The sequence below is a fragment of the Vulpes vulpes genome, chromosome 12, assembly GCF_048418805.1.
Source record: "Vulpes vulpes isolate BD-2025 chromosome 12, VulVul3, whole genome shotgun sequence".
In the NCBI taxonomy this organism is placed as follows: Eukaryota; Metazoa; Chordata; class Mammalia; order Carnivora; family Canidae; genus Vulpes; species Vulpes vulpes.
In genome coordinates, this window is record NC_132791.1 from 112,613,223 (window position 1) to 112,631,645 (window position 18,423).

At 41.1% G+C, this 18,423-nt stretch overlaps 1 protein-coding gene across 2 annotated transcripts in view; it reads right to left on the minus strand.

The window, feature by feature from the left end:
- The window catches only part of JHY (junctional cadherin complex regulator), a 58,783-nt gene that overhangs the window by 12,911 nt on the left and 27,449 nt on the right, over positions 1 to 18,423 (minus strand). For both annotated transcript variants that reach the window (XM_072729507.1, XM_025999030.2), the window contains exons 4-5: positions 12,090 to 12,203; positions 3,416 to 4,074 (exon numbers count right to left, since the gene is read on the minus strand). In XM_072729507.1, coding sequence (XP_072585608.1) covers positions 3,416 to 4,074; positions 12,090 to 12,203 — 773 coding nt within the window. The remainder of the gene's footprint in view (positions 1 to 3,415; positions 4,075 to 12,089; positions 12,204 to 18,423) is intronic.

Here is an 18,423-nt window from a genome sequence, read left to right on the forward strand (position 1 = left end):
ATCATCTATCAAGTCACAGTCTGCAGACACACATGCACACACACAAGGATCCGTGATAGATTCCTAAGAACTTCTGATAATAGAATATTAGCATTCTCTTTTTTGTTTTTCAATAGCTTTATCAAGGTATCATTTGCATATCATCAAATTTCACCCACTGGTAATTGTATATACAGTTCAGTGATTTTTTTAGCATGTACATTTATCTTTTTAAAATTTTATTAAAGCAAGCATGTTTAAAATGATTAAGGACATGAAAGAAGAAATCAAAACCCCAAGAAACCCATTTTGAAAAAAAAAGAACAGGGAAGCCTGGGTGGCACAGTGGTTGAGCACCTGCCTTTGGCTCAGGTCGTGATCCTGGAGTCCCAGGATTGAGTCCCACATCAGGCCCTCCCCACAGGGAGTCTGCTTCTCCCTCTGCCTCTCTCCCTTTGTCTCTCATGAATAAATAAATAAAATCTTAAAAAAAATAAAAAGAAAATAGAACAGGAAGGTTTTAATCAGAGCCAAATAAAAATTCTAGCCATGAAAAATACTCTGGCTTGGGTCAGGATCCTGTGGTCCTGGGATCAAACCCCGCATTGGGCTCCCTGCTCAGCTGGGAGCCTGCTTCCCCCTCTCCCTCTGCCTGCAGCTCTCCCTGCTTGCGTGCGCGCTCTCTCTCTCTCAAATAATAAATAAATAAATAAATAAATAAATAAATAAATAAATAAATAAAATCTTAAAAAAAAAGCACAGGTATCTAAAAGATAGAATATAAGGAACAGAATTCAAGAGACATAGAGTCTAGAATAACAGAATTTGATATACCTCTATTTGGTATTCCCAGAGGGAAAATAGGGCAAATGATACTTCATAAGGTGTGTAATATTGCCTATGACTATTTCATAATATGGATGATAATTTTGTGGAATTTATGAAAGAAATGAATCTTCAGATTTAAAATCACAAGCAGGATTAAACATTTCGTACCTAGACCTAACACAGTGAGACTTCAGAACACCAAGAACAAAGAGGACGACTGAAACAGAAAAGACAAAAATGAAAATATATTGACAAAAAACTTTCCACGCAGAAAATTTTTTTCAAATAGTTTAAGTTTTTACCAGTTTAACTATAACTCCAGATAGAATGTAAAGGAATTTCAGGTAAAGTTTCCAGTGACCTACGCTTGTTGAAATAGTTTCCAAAGGATGTCTACTTCAAGAAGAAATAGTAAAATGGAAGAAAAACTGTGAGGCAAAGGCATGAAAAATTAAATGTGAAACATTGACTGTATAAAATCAATAATTTTTAGAGTTCTAGGTGCTGGACAAGATGCTGGCCAAAAATTCTATGACCCGCAGGGTGATTGGATTAAAACAATCCAGCAATTCTGAATATGTTCTGGAAGAGAATAGAAATATTAATACTAGTCAAGTTAAGTTTTTTAAAAAATTAATTGGATGGCACTAAAGGACATCATGCAAAGTGCAATAAATCTGACACACAAATACCATATGATTCCACTCATACATGAAATATAAAAAATAAAGAAAAAATAAAAAAGCCAAATCAGTCCCATAAATACAGAGAACAAACTGGTGGTTTCCAGATAGGAGGAGGTAGGGGATTGGGTTAAATGGGTGAAGGAGAGGGAGGTTTAGGCTTTCAGGTACGGAGTGAATAAGTCATGGAAATAAAAGTCACAGCATGAAGAATATAGTCTTTATATAGAGCAATGTAATGGGACGGATGGTAGCTACCTGTGAACGTACATGATATATAAACTTGTCAGGTCACTAAGTTGTACACCTAAAACTAATGTAATGATGTATGTCAACTATATGCAAAATAGAGAATATGTATTTCCAAACCAGGAGAGGGACAAAGTAACAAAGCTCTATTAGTTCAATAGGGGATCTATATATCCATATATAGAGAGATATAAGAGTATAGAAACAGTAGGTGATCGAAGGGATAAATTAAGATGCTAGAAGTAAATCCAAATATAATTATTACAATAAATGTAAGTAGTTTAAAGCTGAAAATCCATTTGTGATAAAAGCTCCTTGCAAAAGGAATAGAAGTTTCCTGTCTCTCCTCCCTGTCTACCAAAAGTTAAATATTTTTAATCCTATAAATACTAGAAGCACTCCCTCAAAAGTCAGGAAAGAAAGGCCAGGATGCTTGCTAGCTATCACTATCTCTTCTAGGAAGCTAAATCTGAATTTTATTGAATGTACATTCCACATCTCCAACACAGACAGCCCTGAAATGTCTTCTCATCACTTCAGACATGCAAAATTGTCTACCTACTTTGAAAGTAAGCTCCTGGAAGGTACCTGGGCATCATACTACTTCTATATCTTCTACAGCATTTAAGCCCTGGATTTAGTGCATATCAGGTTTGTGATAAACACATTTGACTGAAAGACATCAGGAAATGTCCTCTGAAGTGATTTTTAAAATAACTTTTTTTTTTTGATTGTAGAAGGAATAGATCTACATTGCAGGGAACTTGAACAATTCAGAAGTTATGAAGATGACATTAAAAATAATCCAACCTCTCTTGCCAGAAATAACTACTATTGATATTTTGGTGCATTTTTGTCCTTTATGCATATTTTTACATACTAAAGCTCCCACTCCTTAGGTGTCAATTTGCACCTTACTATTTTCTTTTAATAGAGGTGTTTCCTAATAACCATAACTTTTAATGGTTACATGATATTAAATACCATGATTTACCTAAACCTTTCCTCATTGTTGGGTTATTGTTGTCCTTTTGGTAAATTATGGTATTTTTGTGCATATGTATTTTTCTGTATTGTGAATTATTTCCTTAGGATAGGTCAATACAATGTTGGAGATAGTTTCCTCCAAACATTACTTTTAATCCCCAAAATATAATGATTTTCTATTTTTTTAATGGCCAGTCCCTCTGTCCTCCTCTCTTCCCTCCAATATCTGGCTTAACTACAGTTGAAAAACTAGAGACCAGGAAAAATACATTGAAAGTGTACTATTTGAGGCAGAAACCAGAGCCAATTGGGGTGCCTGGGTGGCTCAGTCAGTTCTTGGTTTTGGCTCCGTTCATGATCTCAGGATCGTGAGATCAAGCCCCATGTTGGACTCTGTGCTCTGTGGGGAGTCTGCTTGAGATTCTCTCTCTCCCTCTCCCTCCTCCCACACTTGATGCTCTGTCTCTGAAAGAAAGGAAAGAAAAAGAAAAGAAAAGGAAAGCAAAAGAAAAGAAAAAGAAAAGCAAAAGAAAAGAAATTGGAGCCAAGAATCTTGTTAGGTGACATTTCCTCTCCTGTGACCACCCCCATGACCTGTCTCCATAGCCCCCCACCCATTCTCCTTCTCCTGTCTTCAGTGGTCTCTCATTTCTTCTCTAGGAAAACACTTGAGCAAAGGGAATTCTTACCACAGTATTTCTAAGTTCTTATATTTTGTTTCTGCGTAAGCCTGATTGGGTTGCTTCTTCTTTTCCTTCAATCCATTAATGTTTATGTTAGGAACAGACCAGGAGCCCTTCTGGCTCAGGGGCACTGGTCTCTGAGTAAGCTCATTGAGGTAGTTCAAGTCCACATGGGAAAGAGTGTTGATGTGTAGCTGCTGTTGTGACAGTCTCTTCTGTCCCTGGCCTTTGTGTCCTCTTTCTTTCTTATCACTCACCGAGTGATATCCAGTAGGGTTTTTGTACAACACATTGTCAAAAGCCTGCTGTGGTGGAGCAAATTTATTGGAGGTTACTGTGGGATCCTGGCTCCTAAGTGCACTTGAGTGTTGTAAATCATTGTTAGGCGCATTCATAATTCCAATTGTTTCATGCTTTATTGAAGTCTCGGTAGGCTTATTTTGATTTTGTTGCTGCCTGGGAGTGCCCTTCTGGTTTCTGTGACTGACAGCCAGCTCTTCAGTCACCAAAGACTTCCGGCCACGCAGGCGTTTATGCTGGTTTCGAATCTTGTGCTTGGTTGGTCTTCTGGAAGGTTCCTGGCCATTTGTTGTTTCAGAAGATTGACCTCTTGGTACGCTGTTTGATTTTGCACTTTCATATTGAGACAAGTGTTCCTGATAATTCTAAAAAGATATCTTTGGTTAATGTAAATCGGGTGATTGGAACTCCTCCCACTTTACATTAGTATTTTTCAAACTAGGAGCTGAGACTTCTGGGAGGGTGACCACAATATTGGAGATAAAGAGTACAGTAGGCCCTTTCCTAATTTCAGGATATAAGAGTGATTAGCTAAGTAGTTCCTCCTGGCAATTTCAGATTATGAATTATCTAGAAATAAGTAGAGAGAATGGGCTTTATATTGAAGTCTTTGACTTCAAATGTAAAATGAAGAGTTACCAAGTGTGTGTGTGTGTGTGTGTGTGTGTGTGTGTGTGTGTGGTGGGGGGAGCTTTACCTTTACAGGGCTACATACAAAGAAAGTACAAATATACATCAAAATATGCAAGTTTATTTTAACTAAGCTGAATATTTTTAAAAATCTTAACCAGAGAGCACATCAATGATCTGCTTTACCAACAAAGTACAAGTCAAATATGAGATACAATTTAGATGATCAGATCTTTTTACTCATATAGGTCAGAAGCTAGAAATGACCTCTTCACCAGATGAAACAAATTAGATTTTATTCAGAGGATTATAAAAGAGTCTGCACTGTGATAGGACATCTGTGAAGCCACAAGGGTTGTTTTGCTTCAGTTCCTTAATATAGCCTGTACTTAGGCAATCAAACATCTGGGGGAAATATTTCAATTTCAGAAAGGTCTTTATGCTTTTCAAAGTCTTGTAACAACAAAATGTACTCCTGGTATAATAGATACACTATGTAACTATATTGTGCTAAGCCATTTAGAGATATTTTCCAAGGAATAAAGCACTCATTACTTTGTGAAAAACTAGCAGAGTTAAGAGGCCTTTGGAAAGAATGATTAAATGCTTAGTAAAAATAGTAATATGACCATATGCATCTGTGTGGTATATAACTGTAACATATTTTTTCTTTCTGAACACATATTAAAAAATCTCTACCTATGCAACATTAATTGAAAAATGCCAGTTACCGGATCATTCGAGGAAAAATCAATCCTTAAAGTGAATAAATCATATTTTTTGCTCACATTGTTTTAGCTTGCTACAAAGAATGATCAAATTATTTCAATGAGTGCAACTTTTATTTCAGTTTTCTGATAAAACTACTAAGACATCCTATTGCTGTATAACATTAAATGGTATTCTATTTCTTTTTTTAAAAAGATTTTTATTTATTCATGAGAGACACAGAGAGAGGCAGAGACACAGGCAGAGAGAGAAACAGGCTCCATGCAGGAAGCCGGATGCAGGACTCGATCCTGGGACTCCAGGATCATGCCCTGGGCCCAAGGCAGGTGCCCAACCATTGAGCTACCCAGGCGTCCCTGGTATTCTATTTCTAATGACATCTCCCTATAATGAGGTTGAGATTGTTAAATTTAAAACAGTCCAATACAATAATATATTGCATGTCAGATTTTAAGTATAAATGGCTTATCTGAAATTTAGAGCATGTTTTCCATAAAATTTGAGCTTTTTGGAGCATTGACCAGGTTCTGATGAGACACCTCTACACTTTAATTGTGTACTGGTGATACCCCAAAAAAGAAAAACTTCCTTTTCTGTATTTCAATTAAGAAAGGTTCTTCCTTCCATGCAGTATATTGAGCTGCATGGGGGAAATGTGGGCAAGAGGGCTCTGCAGATAGATATACAGTAGGCCCTTTCCTAATTTCCAAGAGCGTCCTTCCTTATAGTGGACCCAGAAGAAAACTCTATTTTACAATATTATCAGGTATGTTAATGAAACACAGTGGCCCTTTTCATGGCCATCATCAGTCTTCATGAAGGCAAAAAACAAACAAACAAAAAACCTCCCCAAAACCCATCTTTGCTATGATATATGAATATTTATTGATGCTGGGAGTGTCAGTAAAAAATATATATATATTTGTCAGGGGCACCTGGGTGGCTCAGTCGGTTGAGCATCTGACTCCTGATTTCAGCTCAGGTCATGATCTCAGAATCCTGAGATGGAACCCATGTCAGGCTCTATACTCCATACCGAATCTGCTTGAGGTTCTCTTTCTTCCTCTCTCTCTGCCCCTCCCTTCGCTTGTGCTCGCTCTCTCTAAATAAATAATCTTTAAAAAATAAAAGACATTTGTTAGCCTTTTAAAATTGCTAGGAAAATAGATGAACAGGAACCTTTTCTGCTGCCATCTGACTGTACATGACCCAGTTCTCTGTCCTCATTCCCACCAACAAAGAGGGGGAAAAAGAAGGCTATCAGGAATTTTTTCCCTGGGGTACCAGACCTGAAATCTTGGGTTACCACTTGGTTTTAATCATGTTATACCTTTGCTGCTGACAATTCCGATTACAATAGTACTCTTCACAGGGTGCTTTGTCAACAGGGCCAAGGACTCCTCATTTTATGAAACTTCAATTGTCTCAAGTGTTAAATCCGCTATTCACATAAGTCTAAGTGCCCAGAGATGGCATTTCAGTCCCCAGAAAGGAAGACATTTACAGGCTTGATGTGATTTCTCTCACCTTCTGAGCAGGCTACTTGAGATCTGTGGTTTACTGAAGATTTATTACCTGACAATTGAGACATCAGGTGTCACTTTTTAGGTCGCAAGACCTGAGTTCCCTCAAGTTAATATACAAAGCCATTCTCAGGCTACTTAATCTCCACCAGCCCTGAAATCCTCTATTCCATCCTGCTCTCAATGGGGTTCTTTTGTTACCAATACTCACAATCAGTCCATACTCCATGCACTCAGAATAACTGCTTAATGGCACGAGGTTTTCCCAGCACACACACAGCAGTGGCCATTGGTACAGCGTTCACATTGGGGAATCCTGATGCCTAATGCGAGGATGATAATTTCTTAGTAAGATCTGTACTTAGTTATTAATGTTCGTTCATACTGTGCCATCTGCGGGTAGTTTGCCCCCAACCCCGTGAAAGGCAGGGTCTGGCTGTTTCTCTTCTAGGACTTTCCTATTTACATGCCATGAGCGGAGGCTGTTTCTCTTCTAGGACTTTCCTATTTACATGCTATGAGCAGAGGGGAGGATGCATGCTCTGTCTCAACTGAAGGTTCATCTGCTTTAAAACAAAAGCCATCCTTGCTCTTAAGCCACCCCAATCAATCCTGAGGGTTATGCCTGGGTCCAAGATCAGCTCTGACCTAGGGAAGTGTCTGTTGTGCTTATTAACAATAAAACGCAAATACATTGGGTGTGTGTGTGTGTGTTATAAATTCCATCTGATGATATTAAGAAAATGTAGAGCATACATATTAACTGGCTCATTTTCAGCATCAGTAAGAGAGGACTCTGTTCTGATGAATAAAAGAAGCATAGCTCTATTGATGGTGGTGGAGGCAAGATCAAAATAACAGCTCTTATATTCTTATAATAATAGGAAAGGTGGGAAGATTACTTAGGATGTGATTACAAGGACTTTGATATTAATTAGTCAAAGATCCTGCATACCTTTCACCCTGTCATTCCTTTGCCTTGCCTAGAAAGGCAAGAGTAATTTCAGAGTGGCAAGAAAGAAAACATCCTATTTCGTTTTTCCGAAGCTTCACTTAATTGGAGAACTTTCTCTTTTTGCTATTGACAACATGCTCGTGCCTGGGAAGGTTCTTCTGCTATTGGGAATGTGCTCCTTCACGTTGGCCAGCAAAGGTTGGACTCTCAGCTAAGTACTGGGTCCCATTCTGGATACACCATGGAACTGGGATTTGGAAAATCCATGAAGGTCCACAGGGGAGCCCAGAATAGTTCAGGACAAGATCTATGTGGCAAGGCAAAGTGAAGAGGGATGATGTGGCTTAGTCAAACCCTTAGGCGTGAGTGGGGCGCTTCCATGGAAAGTGATGGTGATGACTGTCAATTGTCAGTATTTTTAAAGCGAAGATGCACAGGCTTAAATTGGCTCTGAGACTGTTTCTGGCCTGTGTTGTTTCCTTGCTCTATCCCTGCTTGCTCTACCTTGCTGCTTGTGAATGCATTTCCATCTCTTCTATGAAAAAAAAAAAAAAAAAACCAAAACAACTAAGAATCCGTCATCTGATCTCATTCTCTGATTAGACATCATCTCTTAACCCACAGTTGGGCATCTCGCAAGGGTAGGCCGCCTTTCCCATCTCTGGTTCTGACCTCTACACCCTGCAAGAGAGCACTGACTCCCACCAGCCCACCCACGCTGCTCTGTTCAGGCCACCGGGGGAAACCCTTTGTTGCTAAATCCTCTGGGCACCATTTTCTTTGCCCTTTCATTTTTTTCAAACTTACAAAATTATTTCAAACTTACAGAAAAAATGGCAAGAAGAGCATGGAGAGCTCCCAAATACTGTTACTGAGAGTCGTTAACATTGTGCCACATTCCATCTTCCTCTGCGTGTCTCTCCATATATAGGTAGATGGACGCACAGATGTATGTCATTTCTGTGACTATTGTGTGCCTTATTGCTACTTGGTTTTTTTCTGAATCCTTTGAGACCACATATATCATTCCCTTTTCATGGCACCTTTTTGTCTTCCCTGTAGAGTCTGATCCTATTCCCTGATGCATCTTTCTAGAGATTTTCAGGTCTCTGGTTTCATGACAGTATTTTACCCTGGGCGGCCTTTATAGTCTCTCACCTCCTGCTCTCTGCCTCTGCATACCCTTAAGACTTAACAATATGGACCCTGTTCTTGACCCTCCTCTCTTCTCCCATGACCTACAATTCCTGGGGCATCTCAACAATTCCTACAGCCTCTGTCCACCAGGAAGTGGATTCTTTCCACCAAATGTACATTGCTAATTTAGATGTGTCTCCTGAGTTCTATGCTCAGATCACATTCCGCCACCAAACTCAGACTCACCACCCCTGTTCTCATGCCTTTCCTCCTCCCTCCAGCACAAAAACCCTCCTTTTCTTCCTCAGTGGCATTAGTACCGCTAATCGGACACTTGGAAAGCAGTCCCTTTCTCTCTCTCCCATTTACCTTATATTCAAGCAATTTGCCGAATTGGTTATTTTCACTTCTTGACCATCTCTATGCAGGCGCTGAGGGGGTCAGGCGCTGCCCTGACCCGCAGGAAGTGTCATCCAGTTGGTGCATTAAGATCTGCCCACCACACTGAAAAGTGAGCTAATGGTCTGTGGAGTGTGGGACAGACCCAGAGCAGGTGCTGCCACCCTGAGTTCTCACATTATCTCTTGCAGGAACCACAGCACATGCCACCTTACTGGTTTTGCCGTCTCTGCAATCTTATTGCCCTCCAATCCATTCTTCAGACCATGGCTAGGATGAATCTCCTACTGCGTAAGCTTGGTCGTGTCATTAACCTGCTTAAAATTTGCCAGTGGTTTCCTGCCATTTACTGGATAACATCTAAAATCTTTGGGCTGGCATGAAAGCCTTTCAGGGCCCCTACCTCTAGTTACCTGTCACAGCACTCTCCTCCCCCACACATGCTCCTTCATTTGCTGAGCCACAGGTGAGGCTGAGGACATGCCCCATCTCTCATGCTCTCAGGTTTCTGCTCCCATTTGTCTGTTTGTCATATTTTGATTCATCCTTCTAGGGCCAGTTCAAATGCTGTCTCTTTTCAAGAGACTTTTCTCATCTTTTTAAGGCAGAATTAGGTGTTCTTTTAGTTCCTACCGCTTGTTATACCCACATTCCTATCATTGCATTATAATAATTATATCGTTGTCTTCCAGCTAAAACTCTGAGCTCCTGGAGGGTAGGAACCATTTTTTAAAAAAATGATCTCTTATTACCTTAATTATTTTTTAAAGTTTTTTTTCTTGAACCATGGTTTTCAGGCCAGACACCTGACCCCCAGTGCCTGGACTATAGTAGATACTCAATAAATATTCATTGTGGGATTTATTTTGATCTCATGTAAAGCCACTTCTTATGAGTGAGAGCTACTCATTGTTAGCGTAGGTTTACTGAGGGACACATCAAGTCTTCTAAAAGTTCTCTTTCAAGAAAAAAATTTCAGAGGGGCCCATTTTCACAACACGATTTTTAAATGTTTCTGTAACCAACCAGTAGATATTTCCCGAGGGCATAAAGTGCTGTGCTAACAAATGTAGAGAAATAATCTACATGTTCAGGGAGGTTATAGTATAGTTGGTACCAAAGGAATACAGGAAACAGCTAATGAGATGAAGCCAAATGTGATAAACCCTAAGGGAGTAGTCCAGACCACAGGCACAGTGGTAGTGGAGAGAAGGGGCAGAGGGTGGGGTGGGAGAGGCTGCAAAATCTTTATGCAGGATGGGGGGACCAGAAAGAAGGCACTGGATCTGAGTAGTTGAATCAGAGAAAGAAAGGCAACCTGGGGCATTTGCACGCTGAGTGCCTGCCTAGCTGGTGTGTAGAATGCAGTAGGGAGTTAACAAATCCTTTCCAAATAAAGAAAGGGAAGCATCCTATGGGCCACTCTGTGTTGATCGTTTTAGATCTAATAATCTTTAGATGTGTGGCCCTCTATGTCTCCATTCAGAAGTGGGTGATAAACAAGTGAGTTCTAGTACCCACAGAGAATAAACAGCATTCTTTTGGCTTTCTTCTGATTTTCTTCCTCACATAATTTTTTGACCTCCTCTGTCAAAGGCCATGCCATGAATCAAGAAGCACTGTGATTATTTTACCATTGACTGAGATCCTATAATTTTCTGTCACGATAATTATGGAAGCTCTAGGTTGCAAGAGGCTTACATGCTTCAAGTGTGTTTTCTGTAATAATTTAACTAGAGAAAAATATAGAATAATAGCATTTTGCAGCTGGGACGCATCTTGTCATTCATTTTGGGCAACTCTTCATTTAATAAGGAAGAAACTTAAGGCTTGGGGGAAGTTGAGATTTGCCCAAAGTTCTCAATCGACTAAATGACAGGTGAAGGTCCAGAAATCCATGTTTTCTGACGCAGTCCGTTAGCTGTAACACATGATAAAACCTTAAAGTGTTTCCCTTGTCCTCTCCATCCTGTTGGCCAAGCTCCCTGGTCTCGCTCTCAGGTCTGGTGTAGACCCTGGCCTCTATATCCCATTACCGCAAACATTTCAGAACCCATCCTCTCAACCTCTGGGTTTGGTCTCCCTGGATCGATCAGCTTTCAGGAAGTTCTGGGTGAACAACTGTTTTTACTCCCTGTCCCCCCTCTCCCAACTTTGAGAATGACTGGAAGCCACTATGAAGGAAAGATGATGATTTAGGCAGTCCCTCTTTTCTAAATTCTCTGAAAATGGAATGAACTTTATTTTTATTATTATACCTTTACCACCGTACATAGTTCTAACTGATGGTGTCAGTAGGCTTTCTAGGCTGGGTGATTTCATAGGGCTCACCCCTCCTGCAGCAGGGATAAAATCTGGTGTGAGGGTGACTGCTCCCTGTAACTCCAGACACTGGTTCCAGAAAAAAATCATGTGCTAGCACTTTTCCTCTTCTAAAAAAATGGCCACTGGGGACTATTTTGCAAATATCTTCCCTAAAGTCATATTATGATGTCAGAGTAGTCAGCCCAGGGCCAGAAAAGGGTGTTTTCATGCTAAATTCCTGGTTGGTAGGCTTTCTTATCCTGCAAATAAGGGTTCAATGATGCTCTGGGGGATTCCTGCCTATTTTTAGGGATCATGTTGTCCATCAGTTAGGGACACTGTGACTGCCAGCTCCATAAGGAAACAGACTTGGGAGCAGTGCACATTTGGACAATATTATGCAACTGAGATTTTTTTTCCTCCTGCATTTTCTTCATGCCTTTCTTCTGTTTGGGGTTTTAATTTAAAGAGTGATTTGATGATTTTCTTCCAGAAAATTTGGAACCTTTGGAAAAATGGGTAGAGTTGGCTGGCTGAGCAAGCAATGGCCCATCTGGGAAAAAAACAGTCTTAGCCCTAGAAGGGTGGGTAACTACTCTCAGGCATAATAATAAACCTGTAAGTGATAAAAAGTGAGTCATAAACATTACTTATATTTAACAGTAACTCTTGAAACCCATCAAGAGTTTAATCTAGAGGTAACCTTTAGCTGTTGGGCTCTTTGATGCCATTTGTCTTCAGGATTGATGGCAGCATTTTCCATCTCTTTGGGATTCTGAATGGATGTCTTGTCAGTTGCACTGATGGGGTAGGAGATCTGAGAGGATAAACATATAAAGCATGTTAGTGGGATTCATTTTAGTCTTAGAAAGATGAGACTCATCTATGTACTCTAGAAAGAGGTCCTACAGGGCTATGTTTTATTTTCAGTTCAAGGATATATCTTAGACCTCAGGGACCTGGATTTTTCCCAAGAAAAACAAAATAGTATTTTCTCCTATAGGCTTGATGTGAGAATTGGTGCTTTGAGGTCAAACTAGTATTTACTTTAAGTGTTCAATACATATGTGGGGGACCCAATTTTAGAACAGTTATCTGAACCAGATGTAGTAACTAATGTTGAGTCTATGAAATGAAATGAAATGAAATGAAATGAAATGAAATAGCACTAGGCTTCAAGATAATGGTAACAATAGAAATAATATTAATATACATTGAACGTTCATAGTATGGTAGTAGTTGTCCTAAGCACTTAGCATATATTAGTTGTACTATATTAAGCCTTATCATGCATGAACTATTATTATCCCTTTTTTGCAGAAGAGAAAACTGAAGGACAGAGACGTTAAGTAACTTGTCCTGAATCAACAGCTGGTAGGTGGAGGAGCCAGGCAGTCTAACTCTAGAGCCTCTTATTTAGCAATTTTGAAATATCATCTTTGACTCACAGAATTTGTAATGTTGGCACTTGGGGAATTTGAACAACATAGATCAGAAGTTCTCAACTTTAGTTAGATGTTAGAATGACAAAATATCAGTGCCCTGGCCCCATCGCAAACCGATTAAATCAGAAGCTCTGGGGTGTCCCAGATAGCATTATACTTTAAAAGCTCCCCAGGTGGGTCTACTCTGCAGCCAGGTTCGAGAATCACTGATGAAGGCAGCTATGCGGGATTTAGGTCCCCAAATTATGGAGGCCCTTTATTGCCTTCATTACCTACCTATTTTATTTTATTTTTAAAGTTTATTTTTTAAAATAATCTCTACACCCATCCTGGGGTTCAATCTCATGACCCCAAGATCAAGAGTCATCCGTTCTCCCTACTGAGCCAGCCAGGTGCCCTGCTACCTATTTTAAATCAAGAAATTAGGTTGTCTCTGTGCTTTATGGAATTCCAGGCACCAGGAAGCATTTCAGAAAGCAAACTAAAGTCCTACAATCTTAATGTTGGCAAAAGAATCTGGAGGTAATCCAGTATAACTGCTTAGTACTTCTGTACCATCCCTGGTAGAGATGCATCCATTTGCTGCCTAAACAATGTCCCTTCTTCTGGCAGGAATTACCTGTTTATGTTACTATTACTAAAGGTTTAAAGATCTTCCATGGACTGAGGAGGAGAGAAGGCGTAAAGCGGTTTATGAATATTCCCTTTCTGTGGGAGACCTGGTCCTTTCCACCATCCCATGGAATAAAGTGTTAGCTCTCTCACTCTCTGCTTCCTGGATGGTGAACATACTGTTGCATCATCGAACAATCACTTATATGTTACAAAGTTCACCCTATGAGAGCATAAATATATCTTCCTATAATTTCTATCCCTCGGCCTTCTGAAATAATGGAATTAAGTCAATCTCTCTTTCAGACAATAGCCCCAAATGTTAGCAGCTGACTATGATGCCTTTGCTAAGCCTCCTCTATTTACAGGACCCAGGGAAAGATTTCTTTGCCATTCCTCCTGAGACAGGTTACCCACAGTAGACTCGTTTGGCCACTGTGCTTTATGGCTTGTAAAGGTTGACTTCCTCCTTTCTAAACTGCTATAACAGACCTTTAAATTTAGATTCTGGATTTTACACTTATTAAATACTTTTTAAAAATTTAATTAATTAATTCACGAGAGACACACACAGAGAGGCAGAGACACAGGCAGAGGGAGAAGCAGGCTTCCTGCAGGGAGCCTGATGCGGGACTCGATCCCAGGACCCCGGGATCATGACCTGAGCCAAAGGCAGATGTTCAGCCACTGAGCTACCCAGGTACCCATATATTTATTATATGAAATTGCCCCTGGTGGGCTGGGTTGTGTGAAAAGCAGCAAGCTGTGTAATGCTGGAAAAAGCATGGGATTTAGAATCGGTCATGTTTATGTTGAGATTCTCCTGCTGCTTGTAACTATTACTCCACATTTATGCAAATTGCTATTCAATAAGGGAAAGAGGGGGAAATACTTGTTTAATATTAAAAATCCAGAGTCCTTGGGGATCCCTGGTTGGCGCAGCGGTCTAGTGCCTGCCCTTGGCTCAGGGCGTGATCCTGGAGTCCCGGGATCGAGTTCTGGATCGGGTCCCCTGTGTGGAGCCTGCTTTTTCCTCTGCCTGTGTCTCTGCCTCTCTCTGTGTGTCTCTCATGAATAAATAAACAAAATCTTTTAAAAAATAAATAAAAAATAAAAAGCCAGAGTCCGATGATAACCTCATTCCTCACCACTCGATGTGGCTTCTGTGGCCGCCAGAAAGTCTATTTTGGGTGAACTCTTATCTCCACTTGGATGTGTACCTGTCCTCATTACTAGACTCACATATATAGATATGGCAAACATATGGTATGGAAGTTTAGATACTTAAAGGTTGATCTGGAAATGGGAAAAAATGAAAATAAGACTTCTTCATGCTTGAATTATCATGGCGAATACATGGAACAAAACGTGCTGTTGGACTATGGGATTTTTTTCCTGATTACAAATGGGAATACTCAACAGATTTTGAAAGATTACCTAGTCTGCAAAAGGAAGACTTCCCAACACCATGGAACAGCTTAACCTGCTCTGAAATAGGAAGTTTAAAAATAAAAATGCTACCACTGAAGGTCAGGAACTAGTGCCATGATGCCGTCTCTCCGTCCCTCCTCTCATGGCCCTGGTTTAAAAAACACGAGGAGACTGTAAAAGTATTAGGTTTCATAACTCTGGGCTTTGTAATTGCAAAGATTTCTATCCCTTACTCCTGTGATGTTAAAAGGAAACATCACTTATTTATTATTTATTTTTATCTTTTATTTTTGAATTTATTTTTATTATTTTTAATTTTTTAAAAAAAGATTTATTTATTCATGAGAGGCACATAGAGAGAGGCAGAGACACAGGCAGAGGGAGAAGCAGGCTCCCTGCAGAGAGCCCAATGTGGGTCTTGATCCCGGGACTCCGGGATCACACCCTGTGCCGAAGGCAGACGCTTAATCACTGAGCCACCCAGGCATCCCTCATTTATTTATTTTTATCTTATTATTTCTTTAAGATTTAAAAAATTTATTTATTTGCAAGGGAGCACAAGCAGGGAAGAGCAGACTCCCTCTGCGCAGGGAACCCTACCCAGAGCTCCATCCCAGGACCCTGGGATCATGACCTGAGCCGAAGGCAGACACTTAACCACTGAGCCACTCGGGCCCCCCAGAAACGCCACTCATTTAAAAGTAAAATCATCTCTTTCCTGGATGAGAAATGAAGGCCTAGAGAGTTGGAAAAAAAATCTAAATAGGCTGCCTAAGCAGGGGAGGAAATAATCTTTTTTCAAACCTCAAACAGGTAATGTCTTGGACAAAAATGTTATCAGCAGCTTGGGAGAAAAAATTGGGCTATTTCCTCCATCCGCCACTAGGATGTTTGATTCCTTGGCTTTTGTAAAGGGGACTTGCTTGGTTTAATTGATGCAGCCTGTCCCTGGCGATACTGATTGTTTGACCGCCGTGATGGGATCCCTCACATAGCTCTGCTGAGAAGTTTCCAAATTACAAATACATCGTCCTCCGCTTCCTTCCCCAGGGAGTGTAGTAGGATATAGGATATTTCCATCTGCAGGCTGTTTTGGTGGAACTCAGTGTCTGAATCACCCCAGTGAGAGTCTCAGGGCAAGTAAAGCATACTTCTACATTATCTCTTTGAAAGTGGAATGGGACACAACCTCTGCCAGCTATTTTTTTTTCCCTTTGGCGAACCATTCTATTAATACCAATCAAATCGAGAAAATGATCAAATGAAATTGCATTTTGAGCATCATAAGCTGTGTAATGTCTATTCTGTTAAATTGAGGCCTATAATTGCTTCTCTACTGAAAAGATACAACAAAGACAGCAATCATGGCATGTCATTATCCCAGACTAGAAAACCGGCCTTTGCTGGGAGGACTTCAAAGGCTTGCGGTTCTCGAATTGCATTTGGCTGCTATTGATGAAGCACGGGCAATCCTGATTAGGTGTTTACACTGAGGTAAGGCGCAGAGCAGAGAGCCTGAGTGCCTGAGTCTAGAGCCATTAAAAAATTGTACATTATGTTCCTTGCTTTGAAGTGAGGGTTTGTAGGAAGGAAAGCGACTCAGATTGAGTACAGCTGAGCTAGATTGGGCGGCTACTTCGCTCTCAAAGAAACTCGGCAGGTTCTTAGAGGATCGGCGCCGCACAGAGAAGTTGAGGCTTTACCCGAAGAGCTCTGCACAGACACACGCTGCAACATATTTAGAAAGCATATGATCCTTAAGTCCTGAAGTCGCTGGAAGTTTCGCTCCTTTATTCCTTGATGCTGTGTCTTGTTAGACATTATGCAGAGCCCTACAATGGACAGATCAGTTTCCCTGTGACTCCCGGATGGTATTAACCACCAGCATGTATCCAAAATCAAACAGGCCAAGGGGTCTGATTTTTTTTTTTTTTTTTTTTTACTGTAGTATTTGCTTACCATTGCTCCAGGACATCTGTTCCCTCTGTCCCCCTCCCTTCGGGACCCAATCACTGGAGTCAGTGAACAGTGGCTGACTTGGCTAACGAGTGACCTGCACGATTTCTAATATGCTGCGCTGCGTGTCAAAACCGGCCCCTGGCAGCACTGCGGGTACAGGGCCAGCAAGAGAGGCGGAGGTGAGGGGGTGCAGGGAGCCCCCCGCCCCCCCGCATTGTGCGGCTCCAACATGGGTATTTTGCACAGCTGTTTGAATGATCTGGGGATTTGTATTCGGGATGCAGCGATTCAGAGACAAAATGCATGAAATATTTTGGCTCCGGGTTGGCCACTTGGCCCCTTCCTGTGGAACGTGTCACCTTGCATTTCACACGGATGGGCTCAGTGAGAATTTGATGACCTTTGGGCAGACTACGTTTTGCATTTTTGCATTCAGTGTCCATATAGGATCCTGCAGCTTTTAAAACCCTCCAATGGGGATGCCCGGGTGGCTCATTGGTTGAGCCTCTGCCTTCGGCCCAGGGCATGATCCTGGGGTCCCGGGGTCGAGTCCCACATCGGGCTCCCTGCACGGGGCCTGCTTCTCCCTCTGCCTGTGTCTCTCATGAATAAATAAAGTTAAATAAATAAATAAATACCTAAATAAAACCCCCAAACGAATTCTGCTGGCCACCGCTTTAACACCCTTTAGTGCTTCTCCATTGCCCTTAACCTTTAAAGGCTTGTAAGGCCCTGCCTCCTGTACTTCCTGCTCTTTTCACATTGTGTGTTTTCTTAGTTCTGTGGTTGGGCCACAGGTACCCAGATCTCTGGGTCTGTGCATAGGCCATCCTTTGATGGGAAACACCTCTTCACCTCACTTATTCTGACCAATCCCATTGACTGTTCCAACAGGCTGTTCCAGCCTCAGCTGAAATGGAACTTCCTCCAGGAAGCCTTCTTTGACACCTCTGTGGTTATAATAGATGCACCTGAACTCACGGCCTTGGCACTCTGTACTTTCCCTTTTGTAATGGGTATGGCCTGGGTGACTAGGTTTGTTTCCCCTCTAGACTGTAAGTCCCAGCTCCAGTGGTGGTATTCATGGGAGCCATGGGGCGGCCCTGAAAGTGCCCGGACATACATGCTCTGTAAATATTACTGAGTGAAAAGACCTGTCTATATTGAGCTCTGAACTCTCCATTTACAATCAGAATACGGAGACCCTACTTGTTTATCTGACCAGATTTGTGGTTTATAATAAAGTCAGGTTGTCAACCATCAACAAAATAAGGTGGAAAGCAGGCCTTATCTTTTCCTTTCTCTTGCTTGCTCTGCCCAGGACCACTGGGCCTTCACCCTTCACATGTGCTGTTCTGTCTTCCAGGAACATTCTTTCCTCAAATATCTGCATGATGAGCTCTCTCACCTCCTTCATGATCTCTTTAAAACTGTAATCCACGCCCCCCCCCATATACCCAAACTCCCTATTTCTCTGCTCTCTCTCTCTCTCTCCCTCCCTAGTCCTTCTATCACCTACAAATACACTGATTTAACTATTTTGTCTATTGTCCATCTCTTCCTACTAGAAAGTTAACCCCATGAGGCCTG